Genomic DNA, 17,666 nt, shown 5'->3' on the forward strand with positions numbered 1-17,666 from the left:
CCCACACCCAAAATCAGCTACACACTGTGTACGGTCCAGCCCAACATCGAAATAAACGTCGTTTCACCCACTTCCTCCAAATTCATAAAATCAGTAGTACCAAAAATACCCATTACCTCATAGTGATGGGTCCCAAACAGTAGTCACACAGATACCGTGTGTCATTCTGGTTCCAGAAACAGAAGTCTGTAGTTATTAGATGACAGAAAAGAGGAAGCAGTTCTCTTCACACAGCGCTCATCAGTGATGTTATAGAGCTGAATGGATGCATGCAATGCCTTGAAATGCCAGTAGTTGCACTGAAACTGTGGTTCAGAGCAACAGTTCCATGTTTATAACATTTCCAGGACTCCTCCTTTATCCCAGAACTATGGTGCCTGGGAATAAGTTCCACTGTTCAATTAGAAAGAGGGGAGAAAAGTATGACTAAAAGTGCCCTGTGGTCTATATTAACTTCATAGCAGAAAATGAGAAAAGCAAGGGAATGCACAATGTTTCCATTCTAAACCCTGGGACTAAGCAACTGAGAGACAGAATGGCAGAAACACGAGGTCTCGGAGAGATTTCAGATTAGTCGCCGTTTATTTAGTGGTTTAGGGCGAGCATGGAAAAGTCAGTGGCAGCTTTCCATCAGCAAGTCATGCCCTGCAATGCCACCCTTTGCATCAATCCACGGTCAGGAACCTGGAGTTTTGAACAGTCAAATTTGTGCTGTTACATGACCGTAAGACTTGTGGTGAACTTATACAGTTCATGTGGCCACACAACACATTACACTCGGTTTTACAACAGCAGCCATCACTCAAGCAAAAGTCCCCTTTGACTACAAGTTTTATTTTATTCAAAACAGTCAGAAGCTTTACGGTCTCATTAGTAGAAAGCATGTGCTGTTCTGTTGCATTTCTTATGGGGCAGGACTCCGTTACCGTCAGGAGTTTATTCGGGGCCACAGCTGACCCAGACAGACCAGTCCCAATTTACATTACAGGCATTTAGCAGATTCTCTCATCCAGAGCAACGTATAACATACCCCGCCAGTTTGGGGTGCTCAAGGGCATGTCAGCCATTCCTGCTCGTCCAGGGAATCGAACTGGCGACCTTTTTGTCCCAAAGCGGCTTCTCTAACCATTAGGCCCCAGGATTTACCAGGCTGCTTTGCATAACGTGTCAAAACAGGACTGGTGTATTGAGGTATTTCACTCACGTGACCAAGTCATGTGATGCTGCCATTTTGGACGGCACGGCTCGAATCAGTTTGAATGCGAGGAAGGCGACAAACAAAAAACATAAAAGAAAAAGGAGCTAGATGCAGAAAACACCTTCACTATCCAGCGACGTAGGGCATTTACAGGGCGAGCAGAGGGAGAGGTATTTGCAAAAATTGAGGTTAGCAGGCTTAGAGAATGACATTTACCTACTTCCACCAGGATTGTTCACTGACAGCTAAGATTTGTTCACATTTTCATTTACTTTCGGTCCTCAGGATAAACAAAATGTTATTAAATGTCATTGAAATAACTTCTTAGTCTGTTGAGACATGGCCCGTTATAAGTTTTTCCTTTACTGTATTTACTAGTTTACTGAGCGCGCTCCAGGGCTGGCTGGCCGGCCGGCCGGCGCTCCGGGGCCGGCCGGCCGGCGCTCCGGGGCCGGCCGGCCGGCGCTCCGGGGCCGGCCGGCCGGCGCTCCGGGGCCGGCCGGCCGGCGCTCCGGGGCCGGCTGGCCGGCCGGCCGGCGCTCCGGGGCCGGCTGGCCGGCCGGCCGGCGCTCCGGGGCCGGCTGGCCGGCCGGCCGGCGCTCCGGGGCCGGCTGGCCGGCCGGCCGGCGCTCCGGGGCCGGCTGGCCGGCCGGCCGGCGCTCCGGGGCCGGCTGGCCGGCTGGCTGGCGCTCCGGGGCTGGCTGGCCGGCTAGCTAGCGCTCCGGGGCTGGCTGGCTCAGTAAACTAGTAAATCCAGTAAAGGAAAAACTTGAGACTGAAAGGTTTTAACAGTCATCCAAATGACTGAATGTAAACATTGCTACAGTAACATACTAGCTACTGTTGTTGACATTAGCTAGCTTGCCGTCCAAAATGGCGGACACCGGGGCGTCACGTGACCCTGTGACGTCAGGTGAAATACCTCAATAGGTCCAGAGATGATTGACAGGAGGAAGAATCCATCAAACATGCAGGTCATGCCTTGCTTTTAAATCAGATGGAAAACATGTAAATAGCTTAGCTTGAAGAAGACTGCCCTCTAGCCATGTAGCAAATAGCTTTATAAAGAACCACAAACATGATGGCTGCAGAGGTAGACAACTCCAAATCAAACACAACATAGTTCTCGAGTGAGGGTGGGCTGAGAGGGCAGCACAGGGTTATCAGATTGGCTGTGGTTCAACCGCCAAAGTGTGGTTATAGCTCACTGATTACCCAGGGAGCTACACAGCCTTAGTGGGCATGCAAGAGCGCAAAAAACAAAAAAACAAAACCTCATTTAGTTGCAGAAACTCTTCCGAGCCTTGTATATGAAGTTCATGCTTTTATTCTAAAAAAGAAGTTGGAAATGATTGCCATCCACTGCAAGTTAAAAGGGGAACAGAGGGCAATATATAGAGTAAATATAACAATAAAACACACATTGATGAACCTTATTCAAGACTTACAAAAGTTTTTTGTTCTAAGATTGGAAAGTTATAGTGTTTTGAAAGTAGCTCGAGCAAACTATTTCCGCAGTTTGAACAGCCCGCCATGATATTAATTTTATCCAATCAGAATGCACGTTCATTTTCTCTGCGTAACACTCATGACGCATGTATGTGCCCAGTTGTGTTGGCTCATTGAGGTTGGGAATAGCACGTGTGAAATACCTGTTTCTGCCTCTTGCGACGATTTCGCAAGTCCACGGGTGGCGCCTATCTCATTGCAGCAAATAAATTCTGCTGGACTCGTGAGCAACTCCACGGTACATTTTCCGCACGAGCACCACACCGTGTCACCTGCACGCAGATGCTCTGCCCCACGCTCGCCATGCCCAGCATCAGTCTCATCCTCGCCGTCATCCGAGCTTTCTTCTCTTATTTCATCACCGGAGTCGAGAGTACCTCTCCTAGGTTCAAACTGGTACCCTTCTAAGCCATAGCCTGCTTGCAGTGTGTCTTGCGGGATCTCTTCGTATGATTCGACAGAGCTGTCGCTTTCACTTGATGCGCCCGACGCCATGATTACACGCTTATCTCCTCTATTTCGGAGAGTTCCGCTAGTGCAGTGGGTAGCGCTGACGTCACGGTCTTTTAAAAATGGCGACTCTTGTGCGGTTTAGCGTATAAAAGTATTATATTTACAATTACCAAGATATTTCGTTGTTTTCTAGTACATAAATTTGATCGAATACGTTACTTTGTCACATCAGCAACCGTATATATTATATTTTGTACCCTTTTAAATTACACCGATGATGTGAAAATCCAGAATATAGCGAATATCTGTAACATCTGTTTATCGGACCAGTCACACTTCAGGTCCCGATAAAGACCCCTGAGGTCAGTGGGACACATCTGAGACTGGGTGGAGTAGCAGTCATGCAGCACATAATACCATCTGGAAGAGGAGGGACACACCACATCAATACACCCTGAAAAACGGTGTACAATAGCCACAAAGCCTGGGTACATTTACGCAGATGTTTTCTCCTACAAGCTTAGTTAACGCTCGTCTTGAAATCAATCAATCCGACCCATCAGTAATCCTCTGGAACTGTGTCTCAATTTTATAGCACAAACAAACAAATTTGAAGCTCTTCAATAGGGGACACTATAATATACACACCGAAAACATTAATGTCCAAGATTATGCAAAAAAAAGGACCAAAAGGAAATGTATTCCCTATGGGAGCTCAAAATATGAGCGATGTAAGCAGATTTCTTCTTGCACTCGTACTTCATTTAAGTTCTCCCCCACCTCCCTAACCTTTCCCTCCTTCTCGCAGCGTCCTCCCCCTCCCTTTCCCTCGGCTCAGGGGGGTGAGTCTGGGAATGTGATCTCTGTGGCTCTCGTACCCTAAAACATCTTCATTCAAGTAAAACAAATCAACACTTTGGACAGAACGCAGCAGTGCTGAAACAGACAGAGAGATAATCTAATACAGTTCCCTCACCACCCCCTGCACTGAAACCCACAGACCTCATTCATTAATGTGCAGAGACTGGAAGGGAAAGCAGTACAGATAAACGGTCTGAATTTATTACTGACCAGAGACTTTAACAGAGATGAAATAAAATGTCTACATTCTAGTTCATCGCTTGATTAAAACTTGCTGAAGTTAACCAGGGATTTCACCCATTCCAACATATGAGAGAGAATAGGACGTGTAAAACTTTATTTAAGCAACATGCATTTTTAAACCTTACACGTTGAGAAATAAAGAAAGAGTCCTCAAGGGTTCTTTACATAGCTGAAAGTTCTTGATTTCATAAAGGGACTCGACTTGAAATGCTTTTTGAAAGGGATACACTGTTGTATGATTTTACACCGAACCTTTAAGGAGTTCCCCAAGAGGGATAACCCAGGGGGTTTTTTTTGTTGTTGTTTTTTTAAAGCATGTGCCGTGTCTGCAGGGAAAAAAAAAAAATCTGCATAAATACATGACACAGTAGTCTGAACTATTACACATGAACAGACATTACATTCTATACAGTCTCAAATTGCATACAGTTCAATTATATATATCTGCCTGGACAGACTAAGTTTCTCTTTTCCAATGCGGCTCAAGTAAGCTGTACAAAATCATTCTTCTACTGAATAAGATGCAGAGAATTTAAATAAATAAATAAATAAAAAAGCAACGTGCAATGAATGCCTGCATAGGTGCACTCCCAGGGTGCCTGGTTTATAGCTTCGTGTTAATGTGCTGTATTTAAAAAGCTGTGTCTCACATCTGGGAAAGGCTCCAGGAAAGAACTATACACACAAGTGTAGTATACACAAACATGGAAATTTAAAAAAACCCCAAAACATCAGCTTCTGCTTGCAAAATGTTGTCTTGATTTTTGAGCTCTTGCAGCATTAAAAACTGAAAAATCTCTGAAAGAAAGAAAGAAAGAAAGAAAGAAAGAAAGAAAGAAAGAAAGCTCATCTCATTATCTCTAGCCGCTTTATCCTTCTACAGGGTCGCAGGCAAGCTGGAGCCTATCCCAGCTGACTACGGGCGAAAGGCGGGGTACACCCTGGACAAGTCGCCAGGTCATCACAGGGCTGACACATAGACACAGACAACCATTCACACTCACATTCACACCTACGCTCAATTTAGAGTCACCAGTTAACCTAACCTGCATGTCTTTGGACTGTGAGAGAAACCGGAGCACCCGGAGGAAACCCACGCGGACAACATGCAAACTCCGCACAGAAAGGCCCTCGCCGGCCCCGGGGCTCGAACCCAGGACCTTCTTGCTGTGAGGCAACAGCGCTAACCACTACACCACCGTGCCGCCATAGAAAGAAAGCTTTATTTCTAAAATTTGAGTTGGAAAATGGGCTTCATCTGTCAAACAAGATAACATTAATTCTGAGTGCTAATATTCCAACATGGGGTGGATTGTGTTTATCAATAAACATAAAAACATCCAACATTTTTCCTTTTTGTTCAGATGAACAAACTGGCGGGGTGGCACGGTGGTGTAGTAGTTAGCACTGTCGCCTCATAGCAAGAAGGTTCTGGGTTTGAGCCCAGCAGCTGGTGAAGTCCTTTCTGTGTAGAGTTTGCATGGTGTCCGCATGGGTTTCCCCCACAGTCCAAAGACATGCAGGTTAGGTTAACTGGTGGCTCTAAATTGACCGTAGGTGTGAATGTGAGTGGGAATAGTTGTCTGTATCAGCCCTGTGATAACCTGGCGACTTGTCCAGGGTGTACCCCGCCTCTCGCCCATAGTCAGCTGGGATAGGATCCAGCTTGCCTGCGACCCTGTAGAACAGGATAAGTGGCTATAGATAATGGATGGATGGAAGAACTGGAGATTTAAAAGACAGAGACAGATTTTAATAAAAAGTTCCCACATAGACGGAGGCTATAAGAAGGAAGAAGTGCTCAGAAATCCTCAAAGTCATCCATCCATCTGGGTGTAAATCACATCTGCTTTCTGTGTGGAGTTTGCATGGGTTTCCCCCACAGTCTAAAGACATGCAGGTTAGGCTAATTGGTGGCTCTAAATTGACCGTAGGTGTGAATGTGAGTGCGAATAATTGTCGGTGTCAGCCCTGTGATGACCTGGCGACTTGTCCAGGGTGTACCCCGCCTCTCGCCCATAGTCAGCTGGGATAGGATCCAGCTTGCCTGCGACCCTGTAGAACAGGATAAGCGGCTATGGATGGATGGATGGAAGAACTGGAGATTTAAAGACAGACAGACAGATTTTAATAAAAGTTCCCACATGGATGGAGGCTATAAGAAAGAAGAAGTGCTCAGGAATCCTCAAAGTCATCCATCCGGGTGTAAATCACATCTGCTTTCTGTGTAGAGTTTTGTCCGCATGGGTTTCCCCCCACAGTCCAAAGACATGCAGGTTAGGCTAATTGCTGGCTCTAAATTGACCGTAGGTGTGAATAGTTTCTGTATCAGACCTGTGATGACCTGGCGACTTGTCCAGGGTGTACCCCGCCTCTCACCCATAGTCAGCTGGGATAGGCTCCAGCTTGCCTGCGACCCTGTAGAACAGGATAAAGCAGCTACAGATAATGGATGGATGGAAGAACTGGAGATTTAAAAGACAGAGACAGATTTTAATAAAAAGTTCCCACATGGATGGAGGATATAAGAAAGAAGAAGTGCTCAGGAATCCTCAGTCATCCATCCATCCATCCATCCATCCATCCATCCGGGTGTACAGTAAATCACATCCTCAAACAGAACCAAAACATCTACATTTTAAAGTTAAACTCATGTAAGATGCAAGCACAGACGAGGTGCCTGAAATCTGACACCAGACTCTTTCCCAGTTACTTTGTTACAAAAAAAAGTTTGTTCTAATGATATCTGCAGCACCAAACACTTTTAAGTCTTTTTTTTCTTCCTCCAGTGGATCATTACACACGCCTGGGGCTTCTTTGTTGTCTTGTGATTAATAAAGCCTAGCAGATAATGCAGGCTGGAAAAGTAAAGTTGGAAGAAAAGGGGGGGAAAAAAACTTTCCCCAAAAGTGTGAACTTTTATTCCTCCACACTTACTTTTGTGATGATGAGCGGCTCTCCGTGCTCCAGCCCCCCTTTCAGTGTGAAGCCCCACGGAGCGCCTCCGCTCAGCTCGACGTGGATGTGATTAAAGGTCACGAGTTGTTCCACGGTCTCCATGCTGGTTCCGGGACGTTTCCACTCCAACCTCACACCACCGACTCCTGTCTCTCCATCACTAACAACAACTCAGGCAGCCGCAGAGAGGGAGGGGAGGGGGAGGTGCAGAGGAGGGGTGTTGCTATACAACACTGCCGTGCCGAGCTTCCGCGTGAAGGCTGAAAAGTCCGTTTGATTGACAGGTGGACCGACCGTTTGGAGTCGAGTTTCACTCGAAGCGTCCAATAAAACACAGCCAAAGGGGCGGGACTTTGTCCAACCGCTACTTTGTCCGTTGTCCAGCTTCAAGTTAGAAAAAGCAGCTCCTCCTACGCAAATCCCACAGTGAACTGTTCAAGAAATATCTGTGTCGAAACTGCACCCAGGTCAAAGAAAACTTCCCACTGCAGGCAGTGTGTTCAATCTTTGCCATCCAAAGCAACTTTTTTTTTTAAAAGTGTTCTGTGCTCAGATATAAATCAGCTCAGTTACAAACTTCCCAGAACCCCTTTCAGACTGATACTCATTCAGAGAGCCCTTCATTTTCTCATCTCATCTCATTATCTCTAGCCGCTTTATCCTGTTCTACAGGGTCGCAGGCAAGCTGGAGCCTATCCCAGCTGACTACGGGCGAAAGGCGGGGTACACCCTGGACAAGTCGCCAGGTCATCACAGGGCTGACACATAGACACAGACAACCATTCACACTCACATTCACACCTACGCTCAATTTAGAGTCACCAGTTAGCCTAACCTGCATGTCTTTGGACTGTGGGGGAAACCAGAGCACCCGGAGGAAACCCATGCGGACACGGGGAGAACATGCAAACTCCACAGAGAAAGGCCCTCGCCGGCCACGGGGCTCGAACCCGGACCTTCTTGCTGTGAGGCGACAGCGCTAACCACTACACCACCGTGCCGCCCCGCCCTTCATTTTATTAATAATAATAATAATAATAATAATAATAATAGGGTGGTACAGTGGTGTAGTGGTTAGCACTGTCGCCTCATAGCAAGAAGGTCCTGGGTTCAAGCCCAGCAGCCAATGAGGGCCTTTCTGTGTCCGCGTGGGTTTCCTCCGGGTGCTCCGGTTTCCCCCACAGTCCAAAGACATGCAGGTTAGGTTAACTGGTAACTCTAAATTGACCGTAGGTGTGAATGTGAGTGTGAATGGTTGTCTGTGTCTCTGTGTCAGCCCTGCAATAACCTGGTGACTTGTCCAGGGTGTATCCCGCCTTTCGCCTGTAGTCAGCTGGGATAGGCTCCAGCTTGCCTGCGACCCTGTAGAACAGGATAAAGCGGCTAGAGATAATGAGATGAGATGAGATAATAGGTGGCACAGTGGGGTAGTGGTTAGCACTGTCGCCTCACAGCAAGAAGGTCCGGGTTTGAGCCCTGTGGCCAGCAAGGGCCTTTCTGTGCGGAGTTTGCATGTTCTCCCCGTGTCCGTGTGGGTTTCCTCCGGGTGCTCCGGTTTCCCCCACAGTCCAAAGACATGCAGGTTAGGTTAATTGGTGACTCTAAATTGACCGTAGGTGTGAATGTGAGTGTGAATGGTTGTCTGTGTCTCTGTGTCAGCCCTGTGATGACCTGGCGACTTGTCCAGGGTGTACCCCACCTTTCGCCCGTAGTCAGCTGGGATAGGCTCCAGCTTGCCTGCGACCCTGTAGAACAGGATAAAGCGGCTACAGATAATGAGATGAGATTATTATTATTATAATAGGCAGCATGGTGGTGTAGTGGTTAGCACTGTTGCCTCATAGCAAGAAGGTCCTCGGTTCAAGCCCAGTGGCTAATGAGGGCCTTTCTGTGTCTGCATGGGTTTCCTCCAGGTGCTCCGGTTTCCCCCACAGTCCAAAGACATGCAGGTTAGGTTAATTGGTGGCTTTAAATTGAAGGTAGGTGTGAATGTGAGTGTGAATGGTTGTCTGTGTCTATGTGTCAGCCCTGTGATGACCTGGCGACTTGTCCAGGGTGTACCCCGCCTTTCGCCCGTAGTCAGCTGGGATAGGCTCCATTTGCCTGCGACCCTGCACAGGATAAGCGGTAACGGATAATGGATGGATGGATGCATAATAATAATAATAATAATAATAATACAGACTTACTGATGGCCACACAGGACCAAGCCCTCAACACCAACTCAATCCAGAAACACAAACTGGGAGACTCTGACAAATGTAGATTGTGTGGCAAGCAAGTTGAATCTATCACCCATGCAATAAGCGGATGCACAATGCTTGCACAGAAAGATTATAAGCGCCAACAGGATAAAGTATAAAGTAAAATACCACCTGTGTAATACACTTATGTTAACTGTATATCTGCAAACCTGTCAATTTATGCAAATTTGTTCATTTTTATCTTTAAATTTGTAGTTTATTTCTTTTTTTAAAATACCCTTTTTTGTATACTTGGTACTTTTTGCACTACTCCTTCACTGCCTTATCTTTTTTCTTTCTATATTTTGCTGCTTTTTTTCTGCTGTCACAATGCAAATTTCCCCTTGTGGGATAATAAAAGGCTATCTTATCTTATCTTATCTTATCTTATCTTATCTTATCTTATGCCAACATTTACAATGGTGTCTGAGCAAAAAATACGGATTTGAGACAGCTGAGAAATGGTACCAACATGTCCCAGAGAAAGTCACTGAAAACGAGGAGGTTAAAATGCTGTGGGATTTTACCATCCAGAATGATAGGATGCGAGAGCACACAAGACCAGACATTACTCTAGTAAAGAAAAGAGAGAACAAATGCTTCATCATCGATGTGGCTGTACCTGCTGACCATTACATTGAACAGAAAGAAGTTGAGAAGATTGACGATTACTCCCAACTGAAACTAGAGATAGCAAGACTGTGGAATAAAGAGACAACTGTAGTTCCAGTGGTAATTGAAGCCTTAGGGTCCATACCAAAGAAGCTAGATTACTACCTGGAAAAAGATAGAAATAACACCAGACATCACCACCTTCCAAAAGAGTGCTCTTCTAGGATCAGCTAACATCATCAGAAATGTGCTGTCTATCTCAGGTTGTGAGGCATCCCAGATGCCACATTGCTGTTCTTTGATTGTGTCACACTACAAGGCTGGCTCTTTGTTCCCAACGTTCATATTCAAGTCTGAAACTGGCAATTTGTCGGCCACAACAAAATTGTGTCAACATCGTGTAATTGTGTAATCTGATCCTTGTGATGCACCATGAGCAGCAATTTGAAAAAGATGTGATTGGCTCACTATACGTATCTTGGAGGAAGCACAGGTTAGGGCAGATGTGTAGCTGCGGTATGAAAGGTGAAAACAGGCTGAGAGGTTGAAATGGGCTTGTTGCACAAATCTCTACTAGCAGTATTTTACAATTGGGGTAGTCCACTGGCAAAAAAAAAAATGCCATGATATTTTTCCTCAGATCCCTGTGAAACAAAATGCATCCAAGACAACATTAGATCAACAACATGCAACTTAAAAGAGCTAATGAACCCAAGTCTATTCAAGCATGGCCACATGGGTAGCAGAAGAAGAAGAACCTTTATTTGTCACATGCACACTTCAAGCACAGTGAAATTCATCCTCTGCATTTAACCCATCTGAAGCAGTGAACACACGCGCACACTCACCCAGAGCAGTGGGCAGCCACACTACAGCGCCCGGGGAGCAGTCAAGGGTCAGGTACCTTGCTCAAGGGCACCTCAGCCCAAGGCCACCCCACATTAACCTAACTGCATGTCTTTGGACTGTGGGGGAAACCGGAGCACCCGGAGGAAACCCACGCAGACATGGGGAGAACATGCAAACTCCACATAGAAAGGCCCCCGCCGGCCGCTGGGTTCGAACCCAGAACCTTCTTGCTGTGAGGCAACCATGCTAACCATGACACCACCGTGCCGTATTTCACAAGGTGGCAGAGCCTAGTAAAATAAGCCTTGCCACCATAACTCTGACCTCAAGTCACAATATCTTAGATGTCAATTATTTTCATTCAGTTCATCCAGATTTTAAGGAAACGTGTAGGTATAGCTAATGTTGATTCAAATCTGCATTGTGATGTTGGTAGTATTTTGAATAACTCCATTCAGTATAAAGAACTACTATAAATCAACCATGAATCCAATACAATAAAGACGTTACACCGATACCCTGTAAATGAAATTATGTCCTCAATACTAGAGTTCAAGTGTATAGGTTATCTTTTACCTGGAAAGGTGTGTAGCAGTCAAAGGTCTAGACACATTTTCTAAGAGTGAATGAATGAATTACCAGTCGGTGTGGAATGGAAGTGCTTGCTGGTGACGGAGGCACGAATCAGCCTGACAGTGTTGGACCCAAACATTTTGCGTGGTTTCAGCCTGTCTTCTGAAGTAGCCGCTTTCCTATACAGACACCGCATGAACTGCAGACTTTGGTCCTCTATTTGCTTTTTAGAAAATGCATTACTGTTGGTGTTTCTCTGTTTTGTGTGGCTCTTTTGGCGACTCAGTCGTTCTGGGCCCTCAAAGCGTGTGGACTGAATCAGATATCACGTCCCATGTGTCTCTGTTTAAAGGCAGCCTGTTAGTCCTATATGTTCGGTACAAGTGTTAGGAATTTGGCCCTGTCGCATGATTAATTAAGATAAGAAATTGCACTAATTAACTTTTGACGAGGCACATCTGTTAATTCAAAGCGTTCCAGGTGACTACCTGATGAAGCTGGTTAAGATAATGTCAATAGTCGACAAAGCATCATCAAGGTCGCTATTTTGAAGAATTTGAAATATGAAACCTTTTGGGTGTTTTTTTAACACTTTTTTTTTTTTACCACATAATTCCATATAGGGGTGGCACAGTGGTGTAATGGTTAGCACTGTCGCCTCACAGCAAGAAGGTCCTGGGTTCGAGCCCAGTGGCCGGCGAAAGCCTTTCTGTGCGGAGTTTGCATGTTCTCTCCGTGTCTGTGTGGGTTTCCTCCAGGTGCTCCGGTTTCCACAACATGCATGTTAGGTTAATTGGTGGCTCTAAATTGACCGTAGGTGTGAATGTGAGTGTGAATGGTTGCCTGTGTCTATGTGTCAGCCATGTGATAACCTGGCGACTTGTCCAGGGTGTACCCCGCCTCTCGCCCGTAGTCAGCTAGGATAGGCTCCAGCTTGCCTGTGATCCTGTAGAACAGGATAAAGTGGCTAGAGATAATGAGATGAGATGACATAATTCCATATAGGGGCAGCACAGTGGTGCAATGGTTAGCACTGTCGCCTCACAGCAAGAAGGTCCTGGGTTCGAGCCCCGTGGCCGGCGAAGGCCTTTCTGTGTGGAGTTTGCATGTTCTCCCCGTGTCTGTGTGGGTTTCCTCTGGGTGCTCTGGTTTCCCCAACATGCAGGTTAGGTTAAATGGTGACATGTTAGGTTAATTGGTGGCTCTAAATTGACCGTAGGTGTGAATGTGAGTGTGAATGGTTGTCTGTGTCTATGTGTCAGCCCTGTGATGACCTGGCGACTTGTCCAGGGTGTACCCCGCCTCATGCCCATAGTCAGCTGGGATAGGCTCCAGCTTGCCTGCGACCCTGTAGAACAGGATAAAGCGGCTAGAGATAATGAGATCTCATCTCATCTCATTATCTCTAGCCGCTTTATCCTTCTACAGGGTCGCAGGCAAGCTGGAGCCTATCCCAGCTGACTACGGGCGAAAGGTACACGCTGGTACACGAAAGGTACACCCTGGACAAGTCGCCAGGTCATCACAGGGCTGACACATAGACACAGACAACCATTCACACTCACATTCACACCTACGCTCAATTTAGAGTCACCAGTTAACCTAACCTGCATGTCTTTGGACTGTGGGGGAAACCGGAGCACCCGGAGGAAACCCACGCGGACACGGGGAGAACATGCAAACTCCACACAGTAAGGCCCTCGCCGGCCCCGGGGCTCGAACCCAGGACCTTCTTGCTGTGAGGCGACAGCGCTAACCACTACACCACCGTGCCGCCTGAGATAATGAGATGAGATCAGATAATTCCATACAGGGGCGGCACAGTGATGTAATGGTTAGCACTGTCGCCTCACAGCAAGAAGGTCCTGGGTTCGAGCCCAGTGGCCGGCGAAGGCCTTTCTGTGTGGAGTTTGCATGTTCTCCTCGTGTCTGTGTGGGTTTCCTCCGGGATAGGCTCCAGCTCGCCTATGACGCTGTAGAACAGGATAAGCAGCTACAGATAATGGATGGATGGAAGGATGGATGTTCTGTATGTTATTTCATAGTTTTGATGTCTTCAGTATTGTTTTACAGTGTAGAAAATAGTCCAAATACAGAAAAAAAACTGTAAATAAGTACCGTAAGTGGGTGTGTCCAAATTTCTGACTGCTGCTGTGTATAATGTACTGCATAGGCCTATATTACAAACCTTAATGAACATGTTCAGGGTGTCCGTGCCTGCTGACGTCACCGACGCGACATCAATCACCTGAGGCACGCACCTGCAGGTGCGTGCCTCAGGTGATTGATGTCGCGTCGGTGACGTCAGCAGGCACGGACACCCTGAACATGTTCATTAAGGTTTGTCAAACAGCAGTCAGGTGACTTTCTTTGACGGTGGTAGCCTCGCCGGTTGTGCTTATCCGTAGCTAGAAGATAACGATAAAGATGAAGGCCGCCGGCAGTCATGGCTTCCTCAGACTTTGTGTATTGTCGTGTTTCTTTTTGTTGTTTCCTGAGTTCACGTGTGCGGCTGATAAAATGGCCTTTTCCCCGTCACACTTTGGGGTGCTGGCGACAGAACCGAGCCGCCGAAAGAGCCACACAAAACAGAGAAACACCAACAGTAACGCGTTTTCTAAAAAGCAAATAGAGGACCAAAGTCTGCAGTTCATGTGGAGTCTGTATAGGAAAGCGGCTACTTCAGAAGACAGGCCGAAACCACGCAAAATGTTCGGGTCCAACACTGTCAGGCTGATTCGTGCCTCCGTCACCAGCAAGCACTTCCATTCCACACCGACTGGTAATTCATTCACATGTTTTGGCTTTGTGTGTGATGCTCTGTCTGGCTTTTTTTGATTACGTAATAATATATAGAGTTATTGCATATGTTCTCAGATCATGCACTTTTTAAATTTTTTTTTAAATAAACTCTGTGTCAGGGGCGCAGATAGGATTTTTGAACTGGGGAGGACTGAGCTGTCAGCAAATGATTCCATTTTGCGTAAATGCATATATATGTACTGAAGCTTCAATATACATTAGAATTGTGAGTTTTCTAACTGAATGAACATTGGTAGACAAAGGCCTACCTGGTCAACACTAGCCATACATGATCAAATTATTTGTCTGGTATGTTCATCACGCTCCAAAACTTCATGTCTTCTGCAGGTTTTATTTAAACATTTGCTGATCTCAGCAGGATGAAGAATCTCATCACAGAAACTTTAACTGTAACTTCTAACAAAAAGGGAAATGTCCAAAAATCAATAACAAAATAAAATTGAAATGATTCACGCTCGTGCCTTCATGTAAATGATTAGAAACATAAAATGTGTAAGAAAACAGAAGTATAAACACTTGAACAACAGATTCTCTCACACACAAATATAAAAAGTGGTTTTTTTCCAATAAACAAAATTGATAGAGAGAATTTCCCTCTGCAGCCAAACAAATTTACCGTCTAGAAGCAGACTCAATAGGTCCCAAAAACATCTCTCCGCCGCTTCCCAGTTTAAAAACTGGGACATGGAATTTGAAGAAAAACTTCCAACTTAGGAGTACAACTGAACGCACCATTAGTCGTAGCAGAAACACCGTTGCTATCAAATGGATGAGCTGTGCAGTGTTAACCGAGAATTACGTGGAAAATTGAACACCTTGCTTTCCCAACTCCGTAAGGATCTGCTCCAGCCTTTCCCCTTCTTGACTCAGTGTAATGTGGCTTGATAAGGCTACTGCTGCTGCCATTTCAACTTTGTGCTGCAATGTAAGTTAGTCTAACTAACGGAACATTAATCCTCACTTTTTCTACCTATGTTTGGTGCCCTACGTAGGGACGGTGGGTGGGGGGGATAGATGGGGACACTATAAATCTGGGGGGAGACATGTCCCCCCCTGTCCCCAGTGCCATCTGCGCCCTTGGTCTGTGTGGCTCATTTGAGTCTGTTCAGCTGTTAAATTCTTCTAATACTAGACCTAGGAATTTTTTTTTTTTTAAATGACTGAACCAAACTGCTTGACTGCATCCTAGAACATGATTCTCTTTCTCCCCTTTTTCTGGCTCGAACCATGTCCTGGCCAGACCTGCTGTATACTTACACAATGCAATACGAACTGGAAAACCTCCCACTGAACAAGCTGAACAGGGCGTCTTTGATTCACCTGAGGTCACCTGTGGCATCGTATCCTCCGTTTATGTGCGAGGCCAGAGTTTCCTCTTCACAGCACGCCAACAACACGGATGTTGTCGTTCTGGGCCCTCAAAGTGTGTGGACTGAATCAGATATCACGTCCCATGTGTCTCTGTTTAAAGGCAGCCTGTTGGTCCTGTATGTTCAGTACAAGTGTTGGGAATCTGGCCCTGTTCGTTCTGTCGCAAGAAACAGGAAGTGCAAGAGGCATTTCCCACCTCAAAACCATTTGAGAGCCCCTGCCTTGCTTCTGTTTTTGGAAGAAGAGGGACATCCTATGGAATGGGCAAAGCAGATCAAAGCAACTTCTCATACCAGCTCAAGGTCGCGCCGGTCCAAAGAACCCGGCAGCATCGGTTCTGACATTCCTAACTACAAGCGATCCAAAAACGGCGTGGGCAAGAACCAGTGCAAGCTCCACTCGTACCGTGTGACCTTCCGTGACCTCGGCTGGGACCACTGGATTATTGCGCCTCCTATGTACAACCCAAGGTACTGCATGGGTGACTGCCCACGCATCCTGCACTATGGCTACAACTCGCCCAATCATGCTATCGTTCAGACCGTCATCAGTGAGCTTGGCTTTGGTGACATCCCACTGCCATCCTGTGTGCCTTATAAATACAAACCTATCAGCGTGCTGATGATGGAAAGGAATGGTAGCATTGTCTATAAAGAATATGAAGACATGATTGCAGAATCCTGCACTTGTAGATGACTGTGGGTTTAAAATACAACTGGATATTAAAGAACTGAATAAAATGGACTTTTATATGCTGTTCTGCCATCACTTTTGACCTGCTGCTGCCATCTGCTGCCTACAGCTCCCAGATTCTTTGTGAAGGTATGCTATTGGAGTGTGAAGGAATTATTGATTATTGCCTGATGCATAGATGGGTTAAAAGCTACCAACTGTGACTTCATTGTTTTTCTCATTTTTTTGTCTGTCTGTGTGCCTTATTCATGTTTGTTATAATGATTGAGGGGAAAGAAAAAACTATAGTTTTTTCTATGTGGACTATTGAACTATTTGATATTGCATGTTTGCACCTGATGTAACTGTTGAAGTTCATTCAAAAAGGGGGAAAAAAAAGATTCATGATGAGAGAACTTCTGTGGTGTCTTCGTAGATCAACCTGTGTGCGTGTTTTGTGTGTGGCTGGTTGGACGTAATAGGAAGATGCTGCTGTTTCAGGTGCTGCTATTGTGACCTTTTTGGAAATCTGCATTTTTGCACAATTTTTCTAGTCGAAAGCAAGGAAGAGGACATTTTGTTTGAGTGTCCTTTATCTGTATGAAAGATGTGCATATGGTTTATAGAGGAGAAAAGTTCATAGATGTTTCTTAAAGAGATTGAAGAGATTAATCATGAAATGAATTGATTGTTTTAGAGATGTTGAGAGACTAAATAAAGAGCATATTTTGTAAAAAAGAAAACTGCCTTTATTTGTGTTGTCATTAAGGTTTAATCACGTTGTCATTTGCTGCTTTTAAGGCTAAATTCTGCCTTAAACAGGTCTGGAGAAATAACTTCTTTACCTTATGCTCCAACTTGTCTTTCGACAGCAAAGCACCTTTATGGTACCTAGTAAAGCATCCGAAATGGCTAGCCAGTCAGCTGGCAGTCACTTCCACATGACATTTGAGAGCTTTTACTAGATGCAGTGCTGACCTGGGCACATTGTTTTCTACAAAAGCAGATGGATTGATTTGGATTTATTAATATGCTGATGATGCCTTTTGGCAGGGTTTGGTTATACAGCATGACGTGCTTGTACTGCAGTCCTGAATGCAGATAATACATGCAATTTACCCACTTGCCTGGCTGTGAGGATCTGCAGAAAAGCTGTCTTAAGCGAAGGCCCCTTTATATTCCCATCTTCCATTGATGCATATGGTCAGTTGCACAAACGTCTTAGCACTATATCCGGTTCCCAATGTGGTACCATGATGATGCACAAAGGTCCAAGACATTTCACACCATGGTGAAACTTG

General features: G+C 45.6%; 2 protein-coding genes across 2 annotated transcripts in view; one reads left to right on the plus strand and one right to left on the minus strand.

The window, feature by feature from the left end:
• shroom4 (shroom family member 4) overlaps window positions 1-7,390 on the minus strand; it is an 86,636-nt gene extending 79,246 nt beyond the window's left edge. The window contains exon 1 of the mRNA XM_060927129.1: window positions 7,202-7,390. Within this exon, the coding sequence (XP_060783112.1) occupies window positions 7,202-7,324 (123 nt within the window). The 5' untranslated portion in view covers window positions 7,325-7,390. The remainder of the gene's footprint in view (window positions 1-7,201) is intronic.
• Window positions 7,391-13,911: 6,521 nt separating this feature from the next.
• On the plus strand, window positions 13,912-16,389 carry bmp15 (bone morphogenetic protein 15). Its single transcript, XM_060924300.1, has 2 exons — window positions 13,912-14,281; window positions 15,563-16,389. Exons 1-2 carry the CDS (start codon window positions 13,927-13,929, stop codon window positions 16,387-16,389), a joined length of 1,182 nt encoding a protein of 393 aa, XP_060780283.1. The 5' UTR covers window positions 13,912-13,926.
• The last annotated feature ends 1,277 nt before the right edge of the window (window positions 16,390-17,666 follow it).

The sequence above is a fragment of the Neoarius graeffei genome, chromosome 1 (genome assembly GCF_027579695.1).
Source record: "Neoarius graeffei isolate fNeoGra1 chromosome 1, fNeoGra1.pri, whole genome shotgun sequence".
Lineage (NCBI taxonomy): Eukaryota > Metazoa > Chordata > Actinopteri > Siluriformes > Ariidae > Neoarius > Neoarius graeffei.

Excerpts from the sequence above, each read along its gene's own strand:
- bmp15 (XM_060924300.1), top strand. The coding sequence starts at position 13,927 with ATGAAGGCCGCCGGCAGTCATGGCTTCCTCAGACTTTGTGTATTGTCG. Across the intron at positions 14,282-15,562 it reads CTTCCATTCCACACCGACTG|ACCTGCTGTATACTTACACA; the intron begins GTAATTCATTCA and ends TGTCCTGGCCAG.